The sequence below is a fragment of the Glycine soja genome, chromosome 8 (assembly GCF_004193775.1).
Source record: "Glycine soja cultivar W05 chromosome 8, ASM419377v2, whole genome shotgun sequence".
Classification (NCBI taxonomy): domain Eukaryota; kingdom Viridiplantae; phylum Streptophyta; class Magnoliopsida; order Fabales; family Fabaceae; genus Glycine; species Glycine soja.
This window is the reverse complement of record NC_041009.1, coordinates 19145010-19165763: the sequence shown is the minus strand read 5'-3', so window position 1 is coordinate 19165763 and position 20754 is coordinate 19145010. Positions and strand designations below refer to the sequence as shown.

At 28.3% G+C, this 20754-nt stretch overlaps 1 protein-coding gene across 1 annotated transcript; it reads left to right on the top strand.

Annotated features, from left to right (window-relative positions):
* Nucleotides 1-12245: 12245 nt before the first annotated feature.
* LOC114422646 (potassium channel KAT1-like) lies at nt 12246-19449 on the top strand. Its single transcript, XM_028389116.1, has 11 exons — nt 12246-12525; nt 12646-12861; nt 13141-13296; nt 13388-13445; nt 14035-14352; nt 16864-17103; nt 17575-17673; nt 17775-17807; nt 17919-18104; nt 18364-18931; nt 19103-19449. Exons 1-11 carry the CDS (start codon nt 12347-12349, stop codon nt 19234-19236), a joined length of 2187 nt encoding a protein of 728 aa, XP_028244917.1. The 5' UTR covers nt 12246-12346; the 3' UTR covers nt 19237-19449.
* The last annotated feature ends 1305 nt before the right edge of the window (nt 19450-20754 follow it).

Genomic DNA, 20754 nt, shown 5'->3' with positions numbered 1-20754 from the left:
TCCATCGCTTTCATATGTACGCAACGAATGACGTGAAACTTTAACATTAATTTGTTAAGAGAACCAATGCTATATATAGTACAAATTCGTTATAATTTTAGGGGAATTTAAATTTAACTACTAACCAATGAAGATTTGTGCTGAGCTATCGTCTATTTCACAGTTCACACTTAAAGAAGGCATTAACGTCAGAGAAGACAGAAGAGGAGAAATTGGAATAGAAATACAAGTCATTGCTCACTCCAAATTAATTTCGGTTGTCATGTGAAATTTTTTTGTTTCTGAAAAAGTCTTTATGTAATGCCTTCTACTGAAGAGTAACATCACAAGCGACTCTTGTAAGATTCCAAATAATATACACTAAGTTCCTAAATTCTCTCTCATCTATCTTAGAAGCTTAGAACCTTCAAGAACAATCATTGAATAATCCATGCTCCAAGAGAGAAATTTTGATTGAGAATAACACTTAAAACTTATGACCAAATTATGTCGTCGTCTTAATCAAAAGATGAAGTTATACAAACTAAATAAGCTATGGCCACTATAGTACAAAATGGATTTTTAAAATTGAAAACTTACATAGGTTATCAATAGCATGTAAAACAGTATTTTTATAAGAGATGTGATATTCATACTATCATTTATAAAAGGATAATACTGTTCAGTACGAAGTCCATTTCGTGAAAACAGTACGAAGGCGTTTTTTTTATAATAAAAATGCACTTTATATTAACTTTTTATAAAAAAAAAAATGCTCAATAGCAATACTCTTTATAAAAATCAATTTTGTCTTTATCCTTTTATTATGACATGTAATAAAAGATGTGTAGGAGAGATAGACACAAAATAATATAATTGTACAAATTGTTATATTTTTTTTGTGTGTATAATGATTGTACTGAAGTTTGAGTTTAAGAACTCATGCATATTATTCTAACACTACTGGATCAATCCTAATGGTTGTATAAATTATTGTACAAATAATATTTCTATTTTTACAATATCCGGATGGACATTCTACATTGAACATTTTAGAGTTCACTTAGAAATTTTTTACATTTTTGTACTAGAACACATATAAAAAGTATTTCCTAGATCAATTTTATTAACCCATATCAAGAATATGAACGTCATTACAGCTTTTGAAATTCTTAACAAGACTTTATAGATTAATTGTACGTATACATAATTAATCTAATTAAAAAATATTTTCTGGATCAATTATTTGGTAAACTGACATAAAATGTTGACGTTATTGGTAACTCTTGAACCTTTTTACTAGACTATCTAGATCAGTTATATTAACAACTAATCTAAAAGTCACACCAGTTCTTAGTACGTACAACCAATCTGGAAAATGTTCTACATCACTTTCTACATTGTTGTCAGATTTCTAGATGCTTAACGAAAGGATAATTAAATTGATATGTGCAACCCTTGACGATATCGATCTTTATATAATTACGACTTTAGTCACAATTGACAAGTCGAACCTAACCTGATTCTTGCAAACCATTTTCTTTTGAGATATAAAGGATTTTTCAGGATTGCTTTTTCAATGTAACAAATTTTGGCAAACATAAATTATGAAAAATAATCTCTCACTTATTTCTTTTAGCTGACTCATTAATTGGTATGCTTTCGATCACATTTGAGTAAATGACTTAATTAAGTGTTTCTGCAATATTCTTAAAAAAGTGTTTATGTAATAAAGTTGTTAACACATTAGTTTTTGCAATAATTTGACCGTAAAAAATAAAAAATAAAGATAGAAAAAAAAATATTTAAAAAACTTTTATAATTTATAAATTTAAATAAACTCTTTATACACAAACTTTTTTTTTTCTAAAAAAAACGGTGTATTACCATGCCTCTTAAATATCTACTTATAAGTAATTGAATTTTATATCTATTGAGAAAGTACTCACAAGGTGTGACACTATGTGAATAAAGCAACGTATGTGGGGAGAGAAAAAAAATCTATTGAGAAAGTTTAATTCTTTAAATAGATACATCGAGATTAATTTATAATTTTCGGCTGTGATTAAAAAAATCTCTTTATAAGGTCTAATTTAAACACCCCATTGCATTTATAAGGTCTTTAAAATAAATAATAAAAAAAAAAACCACACGTCCCCATTGTATTTGTAGTGGAGCAAGTTTATGTCAAACTCTCCATAATTCATGGAAAGTAATAGAAAACGGACTTTCCTTAAAAAATAAATAAATAGAAAACGGACTTTGACTTCACCACTAAGTAACAAAACCAAGAACCAGAAATTTGGTACAGCAAGGTGCAACATTATTATTATTTTTTTCTTTTTCACATAATTCATGCCCCAACTTCACTTTTTGCTTCAGTGGAAGTGCAGATGTAGGAGTTATAACCACAACTTTAGAAGTGTGCTCATGATTTTAGGAGATATGTTTCTGTTCGTAAGCTTAATCATGGGTCATGTACATGCATATTGCAACATCTGTCAACGTTTTAGGCTATTTTCACGAGCTTCCTGAGGCTGCTACTACCAAACTAAAACTATAATCAAGAGTTCCACACAATAATCCGTAGCCATTAATTTCGGAAGCAGAACAACCTTGAAAACTACTCAATCCCACGTGACATGAGTTAACATCATGCATGCCTCCCTGACAACCTTTAATTTTGCTACCTCTGATCAATCTGCGGTTATGTACCTTTCCTTCCATGAATTCTGGGACTTCCATGCTAATTTTAGGATCCAATAGCCACCACAAGAAACAAATTAAAGTTTCTTAGAGTCAAATTCCATTATTTTTAATCAATAACTTGATCATCTTAAAATAAAGTTATTCATCCTGTTATTTTGATTCAATCTTTAATTTTGTTTAAGTTTTTTTTAAAAAAAATGGTCTGATAGAACCCTAATTAGACCTAACATTTTCATTTAACATATCATCAATAAATGATTTAATTATTTAAATCTAAGAAACAAAAAGAAATAAATATACTTAAAATAAAATATTAGAAAAAATTATAATTTTTTTTAAATGGAGGAGTCTAATGTGTCAGTTTTTTTTTAACCCAAAATTATATATTGGAGAAAATAGAAACACCAAGGCTATATTTAAGCCCAACTAAAATGTTAAAAAATGAATAGTAAGTAATAAGAATACTAGATAAATACGGTATAACATGTTTATCAATTTTTATTTGATCTTAAGTTAGAGATTACAAATGTCTCTCAATCCATCGAATAAAAAATTAATCTCTCTCATGATGTGTGATTATTGACTCAAATGAATCTTACACCCAAAGAGAAAATCAACCGCAAATTTTTTTACTAAATAAAATATTCCTCTACATATATATGAACACAACCAGGTTTTACATCTTTGTGACAATCCTATGTGTTACATGAATTATAATAATATAACATAAAATTAACACAAACATATAAATTTTAAATTACATAAAATAATTATTGTTTTGAAAATGAACTTGAGTTATTCTAGAAATGCTAAATTTTTATAATTTATCCAATTATTGTGATTTAGAAAAATAAAAATAAGAAAGGTTATAACGTTGAAAACTTATATTACCTAATGCGAGTTCATATTTAATAATACATATATTATCAATTTATATTTAGTGGGTAGTATTTTAAGTAATTAGCTTATTACTACTACTAGACTATCAAAGAATGTGACATGGAAGTGGTATTAATTAAATAAGGATTTTATCAAACATATAAAATCCAGTTCATCAGGACTATTGAAAGTTTTTATAAATCATCTGCCATAGATACATGTCTTAACAAGTATTACATATATGTGTGATCGTTAAAAAAAAAGTGTGATATTTAGATATTTGTGCTTTTTTAACTAAATAACAACATTAATTATATTCATTCTTATGTTGAACGGAAGTCAAGCTATTTATAGTTCATTTGTTTTCTTATTCCTAAAACCTTCTTCAAACTGGTCTGTATAGTGTGTATTTGCTTTTATATATGGGTTGGGTCATGAAAACTTTGTATGATAAAAAAATATACAATTAATATTTTGAACCTCTACTTTTTTATTTTAATTTACTGTAGTTTCTTTAGATTTTATTTTAATCATGTCTCTTTTTTATGTCAATTTAGCTTTCTGTGTCAATTTTTTATTACATAAAATTATGGTTTGACAATTGCGGTGTTTTTTTTTGTCACTAAATCTAATAACTTGACATAAAAATCAATTAAAAATAAAAAATAAAAGAAAAACAAAGTATCAAAATATAACAAAAAAATAGAGGATAAAATCAAGATACAAAAAGCTATAAAATCATTTATTAATTTTACCAAAAAAGAAATAGAAAAGAAAGATAACTCTCTGCAAGAGGCAAGAGCAAAAGTCCTCAATGGCTAGCAGAGATTTTCTGCTTTTAAACGAATTTTCTTTTGGCCCCAGTCGATTGGGAAAGATGATTTCAACACACTACTCATACGGGACCAGTACTGTGATTGAGACCATCTTGCAACATGCTGAACAAATAAGACCTTTCATGAAAGTTCAACCTTTGTATTTTATGCCACCTTTTCTTTTCCCAAGGAATTTCTATTCTTTTATCGTAAAAAAGCAAATTTTCGGCATTATTCCCTTTTCGTAACTTGTTTGAAACTTCACATCATAACCATTGCTTCGTTTTATGTTGTACCACACCTTGGACTTTATATATGTACATTCGCACGGATACGGACATGGTATCGATACATGAAATGGATATAAGATGCCACATTGAGAAAAATATATATAAGTAGGTCTATATATACAATTAAAACTTGATTTAATAAAACCTGATAAAATAATAGAAAAATCCCATGGATTTAAAGCAACAAGATAAGTATAAAGGCAATTAGTACAACCACTATAGCACATATCCCAACAGTGTGCTTCTTGGATGTGGAGACAATTATGAAAAACTTAAGCTCTAGGGCATTCTTTCCGCACTTTAGATTGTCCAAGGGAAGGCCACCACCTCTTTTGGAAAGAGTTATAAGGTGTTAGGTTGTTCGAATGAATTATTTTAATATTTGTTTGATTATCTTTCTTTTGATTAAGATTAATGGTATGATAAAGATAATCTTTCTTTCAGTATGGAAAAATATGAAATCAATAAGAGAACAAGTGTAAGAAATAGAGACCAGGAGTTTGAAAATGAGAATTTTGATTTATATGTTAAGAAAAGGTTATTTGATATTTTTGAATATGATAATTCAAAATAAAAGTAATTGAGAACCTAAATCAAACATTCAAAGTAAGTTATCAAACGAGTTTAGTGATTATTCAAATTTAGAAAATGTGCAGAACAAGTGGCCACATAAGAACAAGTGGCCACATACGAAGGAGTCAGTCCGCTGTTCGAGGACACATGTCATGATATGCTTCAAAGATCAGTTATTTATATTTTTTTATAAATAAGCAAAATGTACTATATTTATTTGGTTATGAACATTTGCATACTTTATATATATCAGATTCTGTTATACTTGTGACTTTTTAGTTCTATCGAAATATGTATGTTCTTATCCATTGTTTTTATTTTTTATTTTATTTCTCATTTTCATTCTATTTTCTATAATTCGTTTTCCTTTCGATAACACCTTTTGTCTATTACTCATTTTTTTATCTATGACTCATTCTTTATTATTTTTAAGTGTTTATTTGCAGTCTTATATTATCCTGAATGTGTTCGTAAATGTTGTTAGTTTAAGTATAGTTTTATAATTATCTACGGAAGTTATTTGTGTTCGTATGAATTAATTATTATATCTCGAATACTCGTTTTATACTTATTATAAAATTTGTTCTTATAATAAGTTTCTAAAAGACATATTGTCCTTTAGAGGGACGACTAATTAAAGGTAAGATCCATGGCTTGAAATAAGATTCCAAAGGGAAAGCAGCTTTTGTACTCGACTTGAATTGAAGAGATCTTTTTGAGTGTTAAAACAACTTATAAAAAATTGAATCTTCTATAGTATTTGCTAGCTAACCAGAGTGACTATTACTTAGGAGTTTAGGACCTAACAAGTTTAGATCACTCATACATTTATAGAAGGAAATGCGGTTGCAAATAGGTTGGTGATTAGTCTTGCACACTCATTTTCATAACCATACGGTCATCACTACTTGTACTCTCCTTTTTCAGGTTGTATCCCTTTATTATGGCAAGATATAGTGGGTACTAGCTTGACTAGTATTTTAACCTAGTCACCGTTCAAGTCTTCTTAATTTTTTTAAAATAAATAAGTCATATTTGTAGGTAAATTATTTACTTTGAAATTTTTTAATGATTTTAATTGTAACTTTTTCCAACTTTTCTTTACCTTAACATTGTAAATTCCTTCCATGGTTAACCCTTTCTCCTCAATAGGATAGTTTGTCTTTATATTCCCAAACCACTACCTTACAAGCTTGAGAGTAGAGTAAAAGAGATAAATCTCTATTTTTTTTAACACTTAAATATATTTTTGGACATTCATATATGACTGAATTTTTGTTTTGTTTTCCAATAATTTTGTATTTATCTCTAATAATTGTTTTTATTTTGTTTTTAGTGCCTCAAGTGCTATCTAAATTACTTTTTAATGTGCTATCCAAACAAATTAGACAGAAAACAAAATAAAAATTTATAAAAAACCAAAAAGATAAAAATAACATATTGGGAATTAAAATAAAAATTCAGTCATGAAAAGAAAGATGAGAGGAGACCAATAAAAAAAATGAAAACAATATTTTAATCTAGCCAAGCATTATATATTAACTTATCTTATTCAACCCAAATCATAAGCCAAACCACACACTAATATCTTTGGAAAAATGATTGTGAATATTTGGCATAGACATCCCAAGCTTATGATGATAAAGAAATGACAACAATAAAAATGAAAATTTCAAATGACACTAATCTTAAACACCAAAATAATTCTTAAACACTAACAAAGTCCAACACGCTTGGCACATGACTGGATTTCTTAAGTATGCTAACAAAGATTTGATTCCTTAATCATCAGTATTGAAAATATTTTGTTACAAAAGACAAAACTCACTTCAGTAATCTCTATTACGAGGGTTGGTCTCATGATTTTCAGCTATGAGAATATTTTGATTAAAAAAAACTTAAGTAGTATCACATGCCAAAAAAGTATAATTCTAAATTATTTCTCTATAATAAATAACCTATTCATGATCATTAAACGCGCAAATTAATTAGCATGTCAATTTATGTATTAGAACATCTTTAATGGTCTTCATATATGCAGACTAATCTATGTCACTCAAATCTTAAACAACTTAATTAATTTTCTTTTCAATGAGATTTACTATTAAAAAGTTTCTTAACTCACAACTATTCTCTTTCTCTCCTATATTTAATACAAAATTAAACAACTTATAAACAATAATTGCTTATATAAATAACTCTCTCCAATTTTAAACAACTCAGAATCACATCTGGTATACATCAAAATAATTTTTTTTATAAACAATCCATTAAGCAACTCTGACTGTAAACACTCTTAATTGAGTTTAAATATTAAATATGCAACTGTATAGGCAAAGTTTTATTACCTATAATTATTGTACAAAACTCAAACAAGACGAGTAATGATAAACTTACACCCGAATTTGGGGGTGTATGAAGTTAGGGTGTATGGGTGAAAATACATTAGACAGAGATAGAGAGGGGAAAAAAAGAATAGAGAGAAAACAATTTATGTGAAAAATGATATGATAAAAAAAATGAAGAAATAGAGAGTAAAATGTGGTGAAGGTAAGATAGAAGAGAGTAACTGTATGTTTAATTTTTTCCAAACAAGATTGCATCCCATGAAAATACACATCTTCTCTAAAAATTAAAGAAAAAAATATAATGTCTTCATTTCATATTATATGGTGTTAAGTTTTAGTACGTGTATTAAGAAATGTAAATAATATATTGAGTTTTATAAAAAAAATTATTCAACTTCTTAATATATCATTTATTTTTCTAATTAATTACCTAGTAATAATTATTTCACTAAAGAATATGTTTTTTCTTTCTAAAATGTCATGGAAGAAGTGGAGTATTAAGTGTGTACATACACGTTGGCAGAAACGCAACTAACGTTCGAAACAAAGTTTTCCTCACATAACTTTTGGTTTTTTACATTGAAACACACAATTCCTTTCTTCAATGTAATTTCAATTTTCACCTCTAATGCAAATACACACTAAATATGTTTTACATATCATTTTAGTTAGTTTTTTAAAAAATTATTTATCTGTTTATTTAATAAATAAGTTTTTTTAAATAACTTCTAGTGTGTGTAACATTTTATGTTTTTTGAAATATTACATAAAGTAATTTTTTAAAAATAATAGCTTATAGTTTTTTATATTTTATTTTTTTATTTTTAAAATATTTATTTAATTTTTTATTATCTTTTTCAAATATATTATTTTACATTTTAAATTTACTTCGATAATTAATTTTATTGAACATTTATTATCTGCTTTCAACTACAAATTAATTTTGCTAAACATAATTTAAGTCATAAGTAATTAATACGGTCTTTGTTCCATAGTATTGTATTTATCTTTTAATATAATATTATTTGTTTTTTATTAATATCTTAATAAATATTACTTTAATTTTTTAATCTAATATTAATATATTTTTTATTTTATTTAATCAGATTAGTATTATAAAATTGTTTTTTTATCTATTTATTATTTTTTATCATTATAAAATAACAAACGACTATAATTCTTTTAAGACAAAGAAAATATACAATTATCATGAACCAATCATATCAGTGGGCCACAAGGAATTAAAGGTAGGTAAGAATCAGCAGCATTCACATGTCTGCCAACCAAAACTAGGGGGAAAGAGTTTGCACAAGTGTAACAATTTGTATCGGTCCATGTGTCTCAACATGAAAGGACCGTATCTATTTTACGACTATTTTTATTTACTATATTTAAATTTATGTAAGAAAAAAACACTATTATTTGGTCCCTTCGTCGGATTTCAAATGGTAATCATCACTATTTTCGTTTCAGAATCTATGCTTCCAGAGCGGAGGCTATGTTAGTCAAGGAAGCTAAGGCATCAAGAGCTCGATCTCATTTGAAATTGAACTACCAAAATTGTGCAAACTCCTATTATCAGGTCAAAATCAATGCAAGTAAATTACTTAAAGAAAAAAAGTGTTTCTTTGTTAATTCAAACGTTTGTATTAAGTAGCACCTATAAACCCAATTGTCATTGAAAACAATATCACATGTGTTGCTTCCTTGATGAGATAAATTTGTTAGCAAATTATTGATAGATTAATTTTTCAGTTTTAATTTTTTTTAATTTAATCTTTGAACTAAATTTAATAATTTGTTGTTATTTTAGTCATTGAATTCAATCACTTAGTGACATTTTAGTCTCTGAACTAATTAACTATGCATTATCATTTTGATCCTTAATTGTACTTTTGATTTTTTAACAAGTTTCACGCTAAATTGTATGTAAATTATTAGCATAGTCATTACCATATCTCTTTAATTGCATTCTATATCCCTCATATTTTTCACCTTCCTCTTCCACACTTTGTTATTCATCTTCACTTTCACATCCCCATTTGCATGTAAAGTTTGTCATTTATTCAACCGAAACATCAATTTTAATAGAAAAATAACACAAAAACATCTTAAGAACTATTTTTTCTTAATAAACATTGTTTAGTTTCTTTAAGAAATTATATTTTATTTAACTAAAATATTTTTAAAATTCATTACTTCTTTGATGTCTATATATAACTTGCAGTAGTAGTTCATGAAAATAATTTTTGTTGTTTATATTTTTTGATATGCTTGATCAGTTCACTTTGATTATTGATTTTGTGCCAATTGATTGTGTGAATCCTATGCCATCCCTCCCACACTTACACCTCCTTCATCCTTTAAATCATTTCACTTTCTACATTCCAAATATGATCAACAAAATGAAAAAATAACACGTGCTTTACGAGTCACTAGAGGTTCATGTCCTCTAATACCCAACCCTTGAACAACAATGTGAAAACCATAAAGATTGAAAAAAAAAATAGGGACAAAATGTAGTACATTTGCATATCAGAAGGATATGCAAGAAAATGGTTCAAACACTTTCATTTATATCCCTCTTGCTATTCTCATTTTTTAACTGTCTTTTTGTGATTAATTTAATTCCGTAAAATAGATTAATTAATTAATTAATCTAACATTCCATACAAATTAATAGTATATAAGATAATAACTTGACTTGGATAGATGATCTGGTTTGAAACCTTATAGAATCTTGTTAGTGATGTCTTGAAATTCGTCACTATCTATTTCTATGTAATCATTCATAAATTAATTTCATATTTATAGTAGATTTTAAATGGCAGAAATGGTAAGAGGAGGATGAAAATATGAGAGAATGTGGTAATACATATGCTAATAATTTATGTACAACATGGGACTTAATTAATAAATTTAAAGTGATTTTAGGGACCAAAATGTCAATACATGATTAAACTTAAAGACCAAAATGTCAGTGACTAATTAAATTTAAAGACTAAATGATAATAAGTTGTTAAGTTTAAAGACTAAATTAAAAAAATTAATAATTTTTGAAACGACAAATTAGTTTAAGCAAATAAGCAACACACTTGACAATCTTTTTAATAACAATTGTGTCACATAGGTACAAATGTTTGAGTTAACAAAAGGGACTTAATGGTAGAAAAAATTTGTCACATTTTTTGTACATTCAAGGTTAAATTTTAAGTTTTTTCATCTTACAAGGATCAATATATCTCCATCTTACACTTTCAAGAACTAAAATGAGTATTTAGGTTAAGGTTACTAATACTTTTTGTTTCTCTGGTTTGAATTATGTTTGATTTTGGTTCTTATTTATTTTAGCCAATTATATATTTTATTCTAAAACACAGTTTAATTATAACTCTTGGTTGAATATAAGTATAAGTTGTTATAAATTTTTTGGTATATACAAAAAAAAATAGAGAATAATAATTTGAGTTTTTAAAGTAGAGGAAAATAATGGAAGGATCAAATTTTCCTAATTTTAAAATATAAAGAACTTAAATAGCTTAAAAAAAACTTGAAAGACTTCGATCATATCATCAATTGTATTCCCATTGAAGTGACTTGGTAAAAATGTAGCGAATTGTTGAATGGTCCTAACATGACATGTGGGGACTCGACCCTGCTGATTTCTTCTTCCCCGAATAAAATGAGAATAAACTTCGTTATATTTTGTCCTTTCATGAGGATTCAAGGCAACATAAACTTGTCAACAAAAGCCAATGTAAAAAATTTAGCCTGATTGTCACGCAAGAGGTTCAGAGATGGAGGACCATTGAAAACTTCAGCCCAACGTTGATCCATTATGTGTAAAAATAAAAACCTTCCTTTCTACAATGCTCTCGATCCTAGTCTATATATAGAGAGAAGTTTAACATATGCAGCATATATATATATATATATATATATATATATCACATTATAAACATGTTTTAAAACTTAAATGTATCTCCATTTAAGTGTTTTGGGTATTATTCCCTAATCAGAACTGAAGTAGTACCGCATAATCTGTATAATAAAAGTTTGCATTAAAAATCAAGGAATGTTACTAAGGTGACACCCCGATTGTAATTGAAAAACAGTAGTAAAAACACTAAAGGCACTACATCCAAAATTTGACCTTTAACTGACTGATTTATCTTTGAATTGGAAAAGGAAGTCAAAGAAAAATATCTTGGTTTTTACATAACATAATCATAGCTAATTAACAGTGCATGCCCCTATACATGCACTACTTCACTAGTAATTATTATTATTTGGATAATTATCTGATCTTTGATTAGTAAGAAGTTTAGGTGTAAACACAATTCACACACGGAATTATCAGCAACATTTTAGAAAGATCTTTCGGACGTATCAATTCCCTCCTCACCACCCCCCCTCTCTTTCATTTTGTCGTAACTTTATTTGTCAATACAAGATGGAACATTTTCATTTTCGCCCCCTCAGTTTTATCACTCTTTTTCTTTCTATCTTTTCCTCCAAAAACTAAGCCCATAAAACTTTCTTATTCCTTTAAGCCATATCACAGGCATCTCAACAAAAAGGTAGGGGAAAAAGGGTCTAAATTCCAAAACCAACGCGTCTTACTCAAATCAGCCACACTATAAATATGGTCACTCATAGGGGCCATTCAATTCAACCCCACGAGAGCTTACAACAACTACTACTACCACTTCTGCTTAAGCCTTAGGATTGAAATTCAAAGTTGAAACTCACCATGTCATTTTCCCATAGCCAAAATTTTTTCAAGAGGTTCTGTGTGGATGAATTCCAAATGGGAAGTCTTCCATATAGCAGCTTTTTGTCCAATGATCTCTTGCCATCCCTTGGAGCCAGAATCAACCAAGAAACGAGGCTTAGAAGATACATAATTTCCCCTTTCAATCCACGTTATAGGTGATAATGAATGATGATGGTTCTTTAATTAATTAACTACCCTCACACAAATTCAATTACTCTCAATGATATTGGGGTTATTGTGTGCTTCTTCTTCTAATTAGCATGCTGTTATTGCAGGGCATGGGAGATGATATTAATTGTTCTAGTTGTTTACTCTGCATGGATTTGCCCTTTTGAGTTTGCCTTTCTGCCTTATAAGCAAGACACACTATTCATCATAGACAACATTGTCAATGCCTTCTTTGCCATTGACATCATGCTGACATTCTTTGTTGCATATCTTGATAACCATTCCTACCTTCTTGTTGATGATCCCAAGAAAATTGCAATAAGGTACACTTATCTACGCTCCCATGTTAGTCACTTTTTTTTTATCTATAGGAATCAAACTCAGATACTAGGAAATTTACAATAACTCACACTCAGGTGAACCCCTTGGTTATTGTACTTACATTCAAATAAATGATAACTTTTATTTAATATACTCTTCTTTGATAATAATTTAAAGAAATTTATGAGTGACAATAGAAATTCCAAAACATTTTCTTTCTTTCAGATCATAATGAATCTCAAAAACTTTGCTTACATAATATAGTTCTACAAACCTTATAGGTACATATCTACCTGGTTTATATTTGATGTCTGCTCAACTGCGCCATTTCAATCCATCAGCCTCCTCTTCACTAATCACAGAAGTGAGATTGGCTTCAAAGTTCTCAACATGCTTCGGTTGTGGCGCCTCAGACGTGTCAGTTCTCTGTTTGCAAGGTCCAACATTATTATAGCATATAACTCAACCTTATGGTTTTCCAACACTTCAAACTGAAAAATGCTTACTAGCTCCTCTGATTTCCTTCAGACTTGAGAAGGACATTCGCTTCAATTACTTCTGGACTAGGTGCTCCAAGCTCATTGCTGTAAGCCTCTAAAGCCTATATTTGTGGACATAGATTCATAAAAATTGAGCTCATTATCAGAGGTTTACAACACTCACACACCCTAATCAACCAACTGAGCTAGACTCCCTTGGTGGACATAGATTCCTCCTAACAAAATAAGATGCATTCACTAGATTTAATGATGTGACACAACACGAACCGTTAGATCAATAAGTATAATTCTATTCAAATTTCAACAGTTTATGTTATGCCACATTATTTAACTGAAGTGAATTTGATGTACACTTTTCTGTTCTTCAATTAAAATTGGAGTTTCACCTTAATCAGTTATGCTAACATGTAAAGCTTGGTCAATTATGTTAACATATAATGCAAACTTTTATTAGACTGACTAATAAGATGAAACTCCAACTCTAATTGGAGAATAACACAAAAGTACTTAACCAACTTTATCTAAATTTTATTAAAGAGGTCTAGTTCAATTAGTTGAGCTGGATGTATGAGTATTATAAATTCTTTGGTACTGTTTTCGATTCTACGGATGAAAAAGAATTATCTAAATTTTGTCTTTATAGATCATTTTAACCAATTAGTCATAAAATTTCAGGTAACTTTGTTTGCTGTGCACTGTGCTGGATGCTTCAACTATCTGATTGCAGATAGGTACCCTGATGCAAAATCAACATGGATTGGTTCTGTGTACCCAAATTTCAAAGAAATGAGTCTTTGGGACAGATATGTCACTGCCATGTATTGGTCCATTGTCACACTTACCACCACTGGCTATGGGGACTTGCATGCTGAAAACACAAGAGAGATGCTGTTTGACATATTCTACATGTTGTTCAACTTGGGATTAACCTCATACATCATTGGAAACATGACAAACCTGGTGGTCCACTGGACTAGCCGCACCAGAAATTTTGTATGTGCTCTCAAACTTGTGCTTCTTTTACTACTTAATTAATTTATTTATTTTGATCAGCTTAAATAAATTTAGTTCCTATAATAAAATTGTTTTCGCTTTATTCTTTTAAGAAAACATTATTTTTTACCTCTATAAAAAAAATGTTTCATTTTGATTCTTTTCCTTGTTAAATAATTGTGTGGATAACAAAGATTAAAAAAATTATAACAATGGTTTTTACATGCTTTATTTTTTATTTCAAATACCTAATTAATACTCATCGTTTATCTTTTTTTTTTTTCATACCATATCATATCATTCACCTATCAACTTATATTTTTTTTTCTCAGTAATTGCCTAATAGATCGATTGTTGGGTGTAAGAAAATCGTTTTTGTAAAAACTAAGTCTAGTTTTTCATAAATAACACAATTAAATTAATCTCTTTTAATATGATAAAGACATGTAAAAAAAGTTACAATTTTTTAAAGGCTGAAACTATAATATTAAGAACTAAAATGAAATAAAAAAGATTATATAGAAACCAAAATAAAATTTTAAAAACTAAAATAAAAACAACCCTATATTATAAGAACATTAGTATATTGTAAGAATTAAAAGAATTGTTTAAACTTTTATTGCCACTTAGAAGCAAACTTTAGATTTCTGAAGCTTTAGAATAAATCCCGAGTCTCGATCGGCATTAACAGTGGTACTTAACTATCATTTTAATTTTAAGAGCATGAATTAGAATAAATCCCCAAGTCTCAATCTTCATACACTTAACTAGGATCTTAACAAAAGTTGAAAAGTTTTGATTCTGACATTTTAATTTTGGAAAAATCTTAACAAGTGCCTTCGAATACCGTTTAAAGAAATAATAATAAAATGCAGTTGAAGATAACGAAAGGAATAAAATTATTTAATATATGTTTTTGAATAATTAATAAATATTCCTTAATCAGCGTCCAACACGAGTACTCGTTATTAATATGCACTTTTAGCATAAAAAAAACCACGCGTAATCTTCCTCGTGCTTCAATGTTTATTGGCCTACCAAAAACTTTGGAGTAGTGAGAGAAAAGTTAAAAATAAATACGAAAAATATACAACAAATTTGAAAAATATAATTATAGAAAATATTTAAATATGTACTCAAAGAATTATTGAAAGATAAATTCAATAATCTTTTCACAAGGCTTATGATTATTTTCTCGTTGTTTTTGCATGTGGATGTAAAATCAATTTCTGCTTTTTAAAGAAAAAAAGGCTATTATTTCCACGTTTATCTCCTATATTATGAGTGCATGTCAACACATGTTAGTTTCGTGTTTAAAAGTTTATTTAATAATGAAGTTTATTTATTAATTTGTATCAAATTTTAAATGTTTAGTTTAATTTTAAACGTATAAGATCATAATTTATTATATTTTATTGAAATTCTTTATTTATCGTTCTTATATTTAGAATACTTTCTAACTCAAAAATTAAAATATGATTTTTATAATATAAAATCCTGAAATTTATTAAAAATCTATTTATATTATCTTATTTCATTTAATAGAATACTTCAAAAACTATATTAAATTTCTCAAGTATCTTGTGGCTCTAATATCCCTCAAAAGGCACCTTATCATTAAAACCATGCAATTAGATGCTTGGCCGAAATTAGCCCAGCAGTATTTCTAAGATGCATGTGAAAATCATGTGAGAGAAAAAAAAAATACATTTATTTTGTCGCGTAGTTGTGCAAACTTCTTTAAACAAAAATTAGGCAAAGGTGGTAAAGCTTATAAATATAAAAGTAGAAAAAATATTTCAGTGAGGACCCCTACGTACACATATCTCCTTTGCCTTTACAATTTTTTGTTAAAAATTTAGAGAAATTATAATTATATTTCTTTTATAAAATATAAAAAAGAGATAAAAAAACAAAAAAAAAAGATAGAAATGTCTGATAAAATAGATAGTGTAGTAAATACAACAAAAATATACTGTAAAACATTATTATATAAATAATATAACTAAAAAGTATAAAGAGTTTGGGAAATTATTTTATTCTTGGATAACAAGAAAAAAAAATTCTAAAGGTTATTTTTTAGGATTTAATTTAAATACATTTATAAATGATTTGTATACTACTAACATCTAATAATAAATTCTTAATTTTCGTAATAATTACTTTTAAATTCATATCCATCATAATTGCTAATTGATTAAAAAGTATACTTGTATTAACATGCATAAAAATTAAATACTATATTTTTTATAAAAGTATAAAAACTCTTTACAATATAAGTAGATTCTAATTAAATTCTACTTTTTATACATATAATATGAGATTTATTAAATAAAAAGCATAGTTCATATTATTTTATAAGTTTTAATAAATTTTAACAAATAATAAAAATTGTGTTGGAGCATGAAATTGTTAGAGATGAATTTTAATAGTCTTTTGAAAAAGAAAAAAAAAATTAGAAATATGTATTTCTTCCCTCTAATAAAGAGAATCATGCTTTTGGTGGCACAGAGAGACACAGTAAGAGCAGCTTCAGAATTTGCATCAAGAAATCATCTGCCTCATCACATACAGGATCAAATGTTGTCACACTTGTGTTTGAAATTCAAGACAGAGGGACTGAAGCAGCAAGAAACACTAAATGGCATGCCAAAGGCAATTCGTGCAAGCATTGCATACCATCTATTTTTCCCAGTTGTGCAGAAGGTCTACCTCTTCCAAGGAGTCTCTCATGACTTTCTTTTCCAACTGGTAATAATACTTCAAATGCCATCCCTTATTTGAGCTCATAATAATAGTTTGACATTTTTTTATCTCTTTTGACTTTATTTTTTTTATAAGATTTATAAGAAAAACTTATAACTTCAAAGTTTAATTTTGATACATTGTAAATCTATACCATCAACTAATTAGAATTCAAATATAAATTTTAAAATAATTATTATAAAAGTCAACCATCTTTGATTTTATGACAATCCATAATTAGATGTCAGTGTAAAAAAAATTAACTTATTCATGGATTATTCATTATAGAATCATGCCAAATAATGTCTAGTGATCCATATAACTGACATCACAAGTGGGATAAAGTTTTGTTGTTGTTTGTAACTTATTGTAAGAAGATTCGGTGTCAAGTTTATGAATAATGCCTAGTATGATAACTTCTAATTAAATAAGTGCTTAAATAAAATTAAACTAATGCAAGTAACTTTGTGCCAATAGGTTACTGAGATGGAAGCTGAGTATTTCCCACCCAAGGAAGATGTTATACTACAAAATGAGTCTCCCACAGACCTTTACATGCTGGTTTCAGGGGCAGTGGTGAGTAAGCTAAAGCATGAGTAATCAAGTAACCTTGAATGAATCTCAAAGAATGCTCCCTGATTGAAATTTTTTGCTTTGCAATGATTTAATTGTGGCAGGATCTCATTCGCTATGTCAATGGCCATGATCAAGTAAGTATGTCACAAGTAACATTCAAGCATTACATTTTTTTTTCTTTATATTTTTATAGTACACAATGAAACAACAGAACCTAACTTCCTAGTCTGTTATTGACAATTCAGGTTCTGAAGAAGGCTATTGCAGGAGACACAATTGGGGAGATTGGAGTGTTGTATTGTAGACCACAGCCCTTCACTGTTCGGACCACTGAGCTTTCTCAAATTTTAAGACTCAGCAGAACTTCCTTAATGAATTCCTTACATGCATATCCAGAAGCAGCACAAATTATAATGAAAAATATCTTCATGGTAAAAAGCATATTAGAGTTAGACAACTTCATTTTCATCAATCACATAACCACTCACAAAATACTAGTTGTTTAATTTTGATATACTATTTGTGTAAAGAATTTTACTTGTAAGGAAATCATTACAAAAGTCAATAATTTTCAACCATGCAGTAGTCTATGATTGGATAACTGTATAAAAAATATTTACCCTATCAGTGTATTCCAATTAAATCCAAATACTATTATGATTTTAACAATTTGGTTATTCATGTTGGCAGAGCATAAAGAGGCATGAAGGATTGGATTTTGAATATCCACCTAGGGACCCTGGAATGCCTCATTACCAAATGCATGATTGGGACAACACTGGAGGAAGATTTTCTGATGCATCTACAAATAACTCACATGGGGAAGCCAGATTGCATAACTTGATTCCTGAGGATGGCAAAAGAGATCCTCATGATACTGTGCACAATGATCATCCTGACATGGAAGCAAATGAAAAGAACCAAAGCCCTATAAGATGGAAACAGAAGCCTCTTGTAGACCAGCAACAAAACAAGAGCATTTCTGACCTTGCAATGAACTATGAAAATAGGAAAACATTAGATGAACATATTATAGAATTTTTGGAGCCAGAAATCCCTATCAACTACCCTTTAGGAAAAGTATACACAAACTCTTATTCAAGTACCTCTAACCATAGAAATGAGAGAGAAACAGAAAGATACTTCAAAAAGAGAGTTATCATCCACTTTCTAAGCAAGGAAAGAACAACCTCACAGGAACAGCATGGGAAGTTGATAATCCTACCTGATTCAATAGAAGAGTTGCTCCATACTGCGGGTAAGCATTGATTTTAACTACCTAAAAATGAGGGAAAAAATTAGGATGTTGCAATTTTAGTTAACTGCATAGACAAGGATAAGTGTGTATTTTTCAGTGTCAAATACCATTGTTTAAGAACAGTATGCACTCTTATTTTCTCATTCTGACTTTCAACTTGTGATATTGCAGGAGAAAAGTTTGGAGACACCAAGCCAACAAAAGTAATTAGTACAGAGAATGCGGAGATAGATGATATTAGTGTCATTAGAGATGGGGATCATCTTTTTTTTCTTTGCAGTGACAGTGAAAATTTGAGTTCATAATCTTATCAAATGCCAGTAACAGTGTGGAAGATATGAAGCCATCTTGTAACCATAGTAATCATAATAATTAATACAAAAAAGCACAGACAGATTACATAAAGTGCCAAACTGTCAATGGAGATAGTGATATCTCTTTCTATTTTGCAGAAATACTGAAGATTTGTGTTCATGACTTTACCTAACTTAAAGTAGCTGTAATATTTAGATATGTAATCATGATACAAATGTATATTAAAAATAATGAAAAAATCATAAAATTCAATTAACAAATCTGCTCTTTGTTTATAAATTATAATGCTCCAATCACTACCTAGTCAATCTATGGAATACATAATGCCACTGTACTTGATCAAAAACCAAATTTTCAGAAAAATTATATGGATCAAGAATATTATCAAATCATTTTCAAACTTTTGTAAATAAGATTCCATGTGCTTCGGCTCCACAGTCACCACATGGGTCCTTAATGCACAAGGTGAAATTGCTAGTCCTGAGAGTTTTTCAAATAAGATGTGGCAAAAAAAAAAAAAGGTTAAAAAATTTCCATTTTAGTACAGAAAAAAGGAATTTGGTTCATTTTTCTGTTATTGGATGTCTATGAGGAAAGCTCGTTGTATAAAGAAAATAAAGTAGCCTTTCTTCGATTTTAACATGTGCAATGCCATCGAAATGGGACTACACATAAAACACGATAACACAAAACAATCACAAATTCAGGCATTTCATATTTACAAAGTAAATTGCAGTTCACACGGCATTACTATTAATCAAGAACTCAAATAACTACAATTTTTTCTCTGCATTTTGTTTAAAAAAAATTAAGACCAACCCAAGAATATAATACTCGAGAAAGAATCAATTTCCTTTATGGAAGATCATGTACTAGTATACTATATACTATTATAACTATAAATATAAACTAAAATAAATCCTTTCAACCATTAGAAACACCCAATAAAATCATCAACCATATTAATCAAACCAAAGAACCACAAAAGTTATATTATATGATGTTGCTATTAAAAAGGGATGAACCTACTAGTTTTCATCAATGAACATTGCTAAGTCTGTAAAAAGAAGGTTAAAAAATGTTGATTTTAATAAGTAAAAAAAGATTTGGCTCATTTTCTGTCATCAGATTTTAAGAGCAAAAAGTGCAATGTAATCAAAATGTGATTACACAAATGAAATAAGACAATCTAGTATTCCGTATACACAAGGAAACTCTAAAGTAAGACATTAAGTAAAGGATTTAAATAATTATCTTTCTTTTTCTGCATTTTGTTTAAAACTTTTTGTAGACCAACCCATGAACAAAATATTTGAGAAATAATCAATTTCCTTTCTAAAAGATCATGTACTAGCTTATTATTATAAATATAATTTAAAATAAATTCATTTAATCCAAAGAAATTCAACCATTATCAATAGCCCAATAGAATCAACCAAGAATTAATCAAACTAGATGACCCGCGCGTTGCGCGGTTTATATTTTTATTTTCCAGTATATTAATAGTT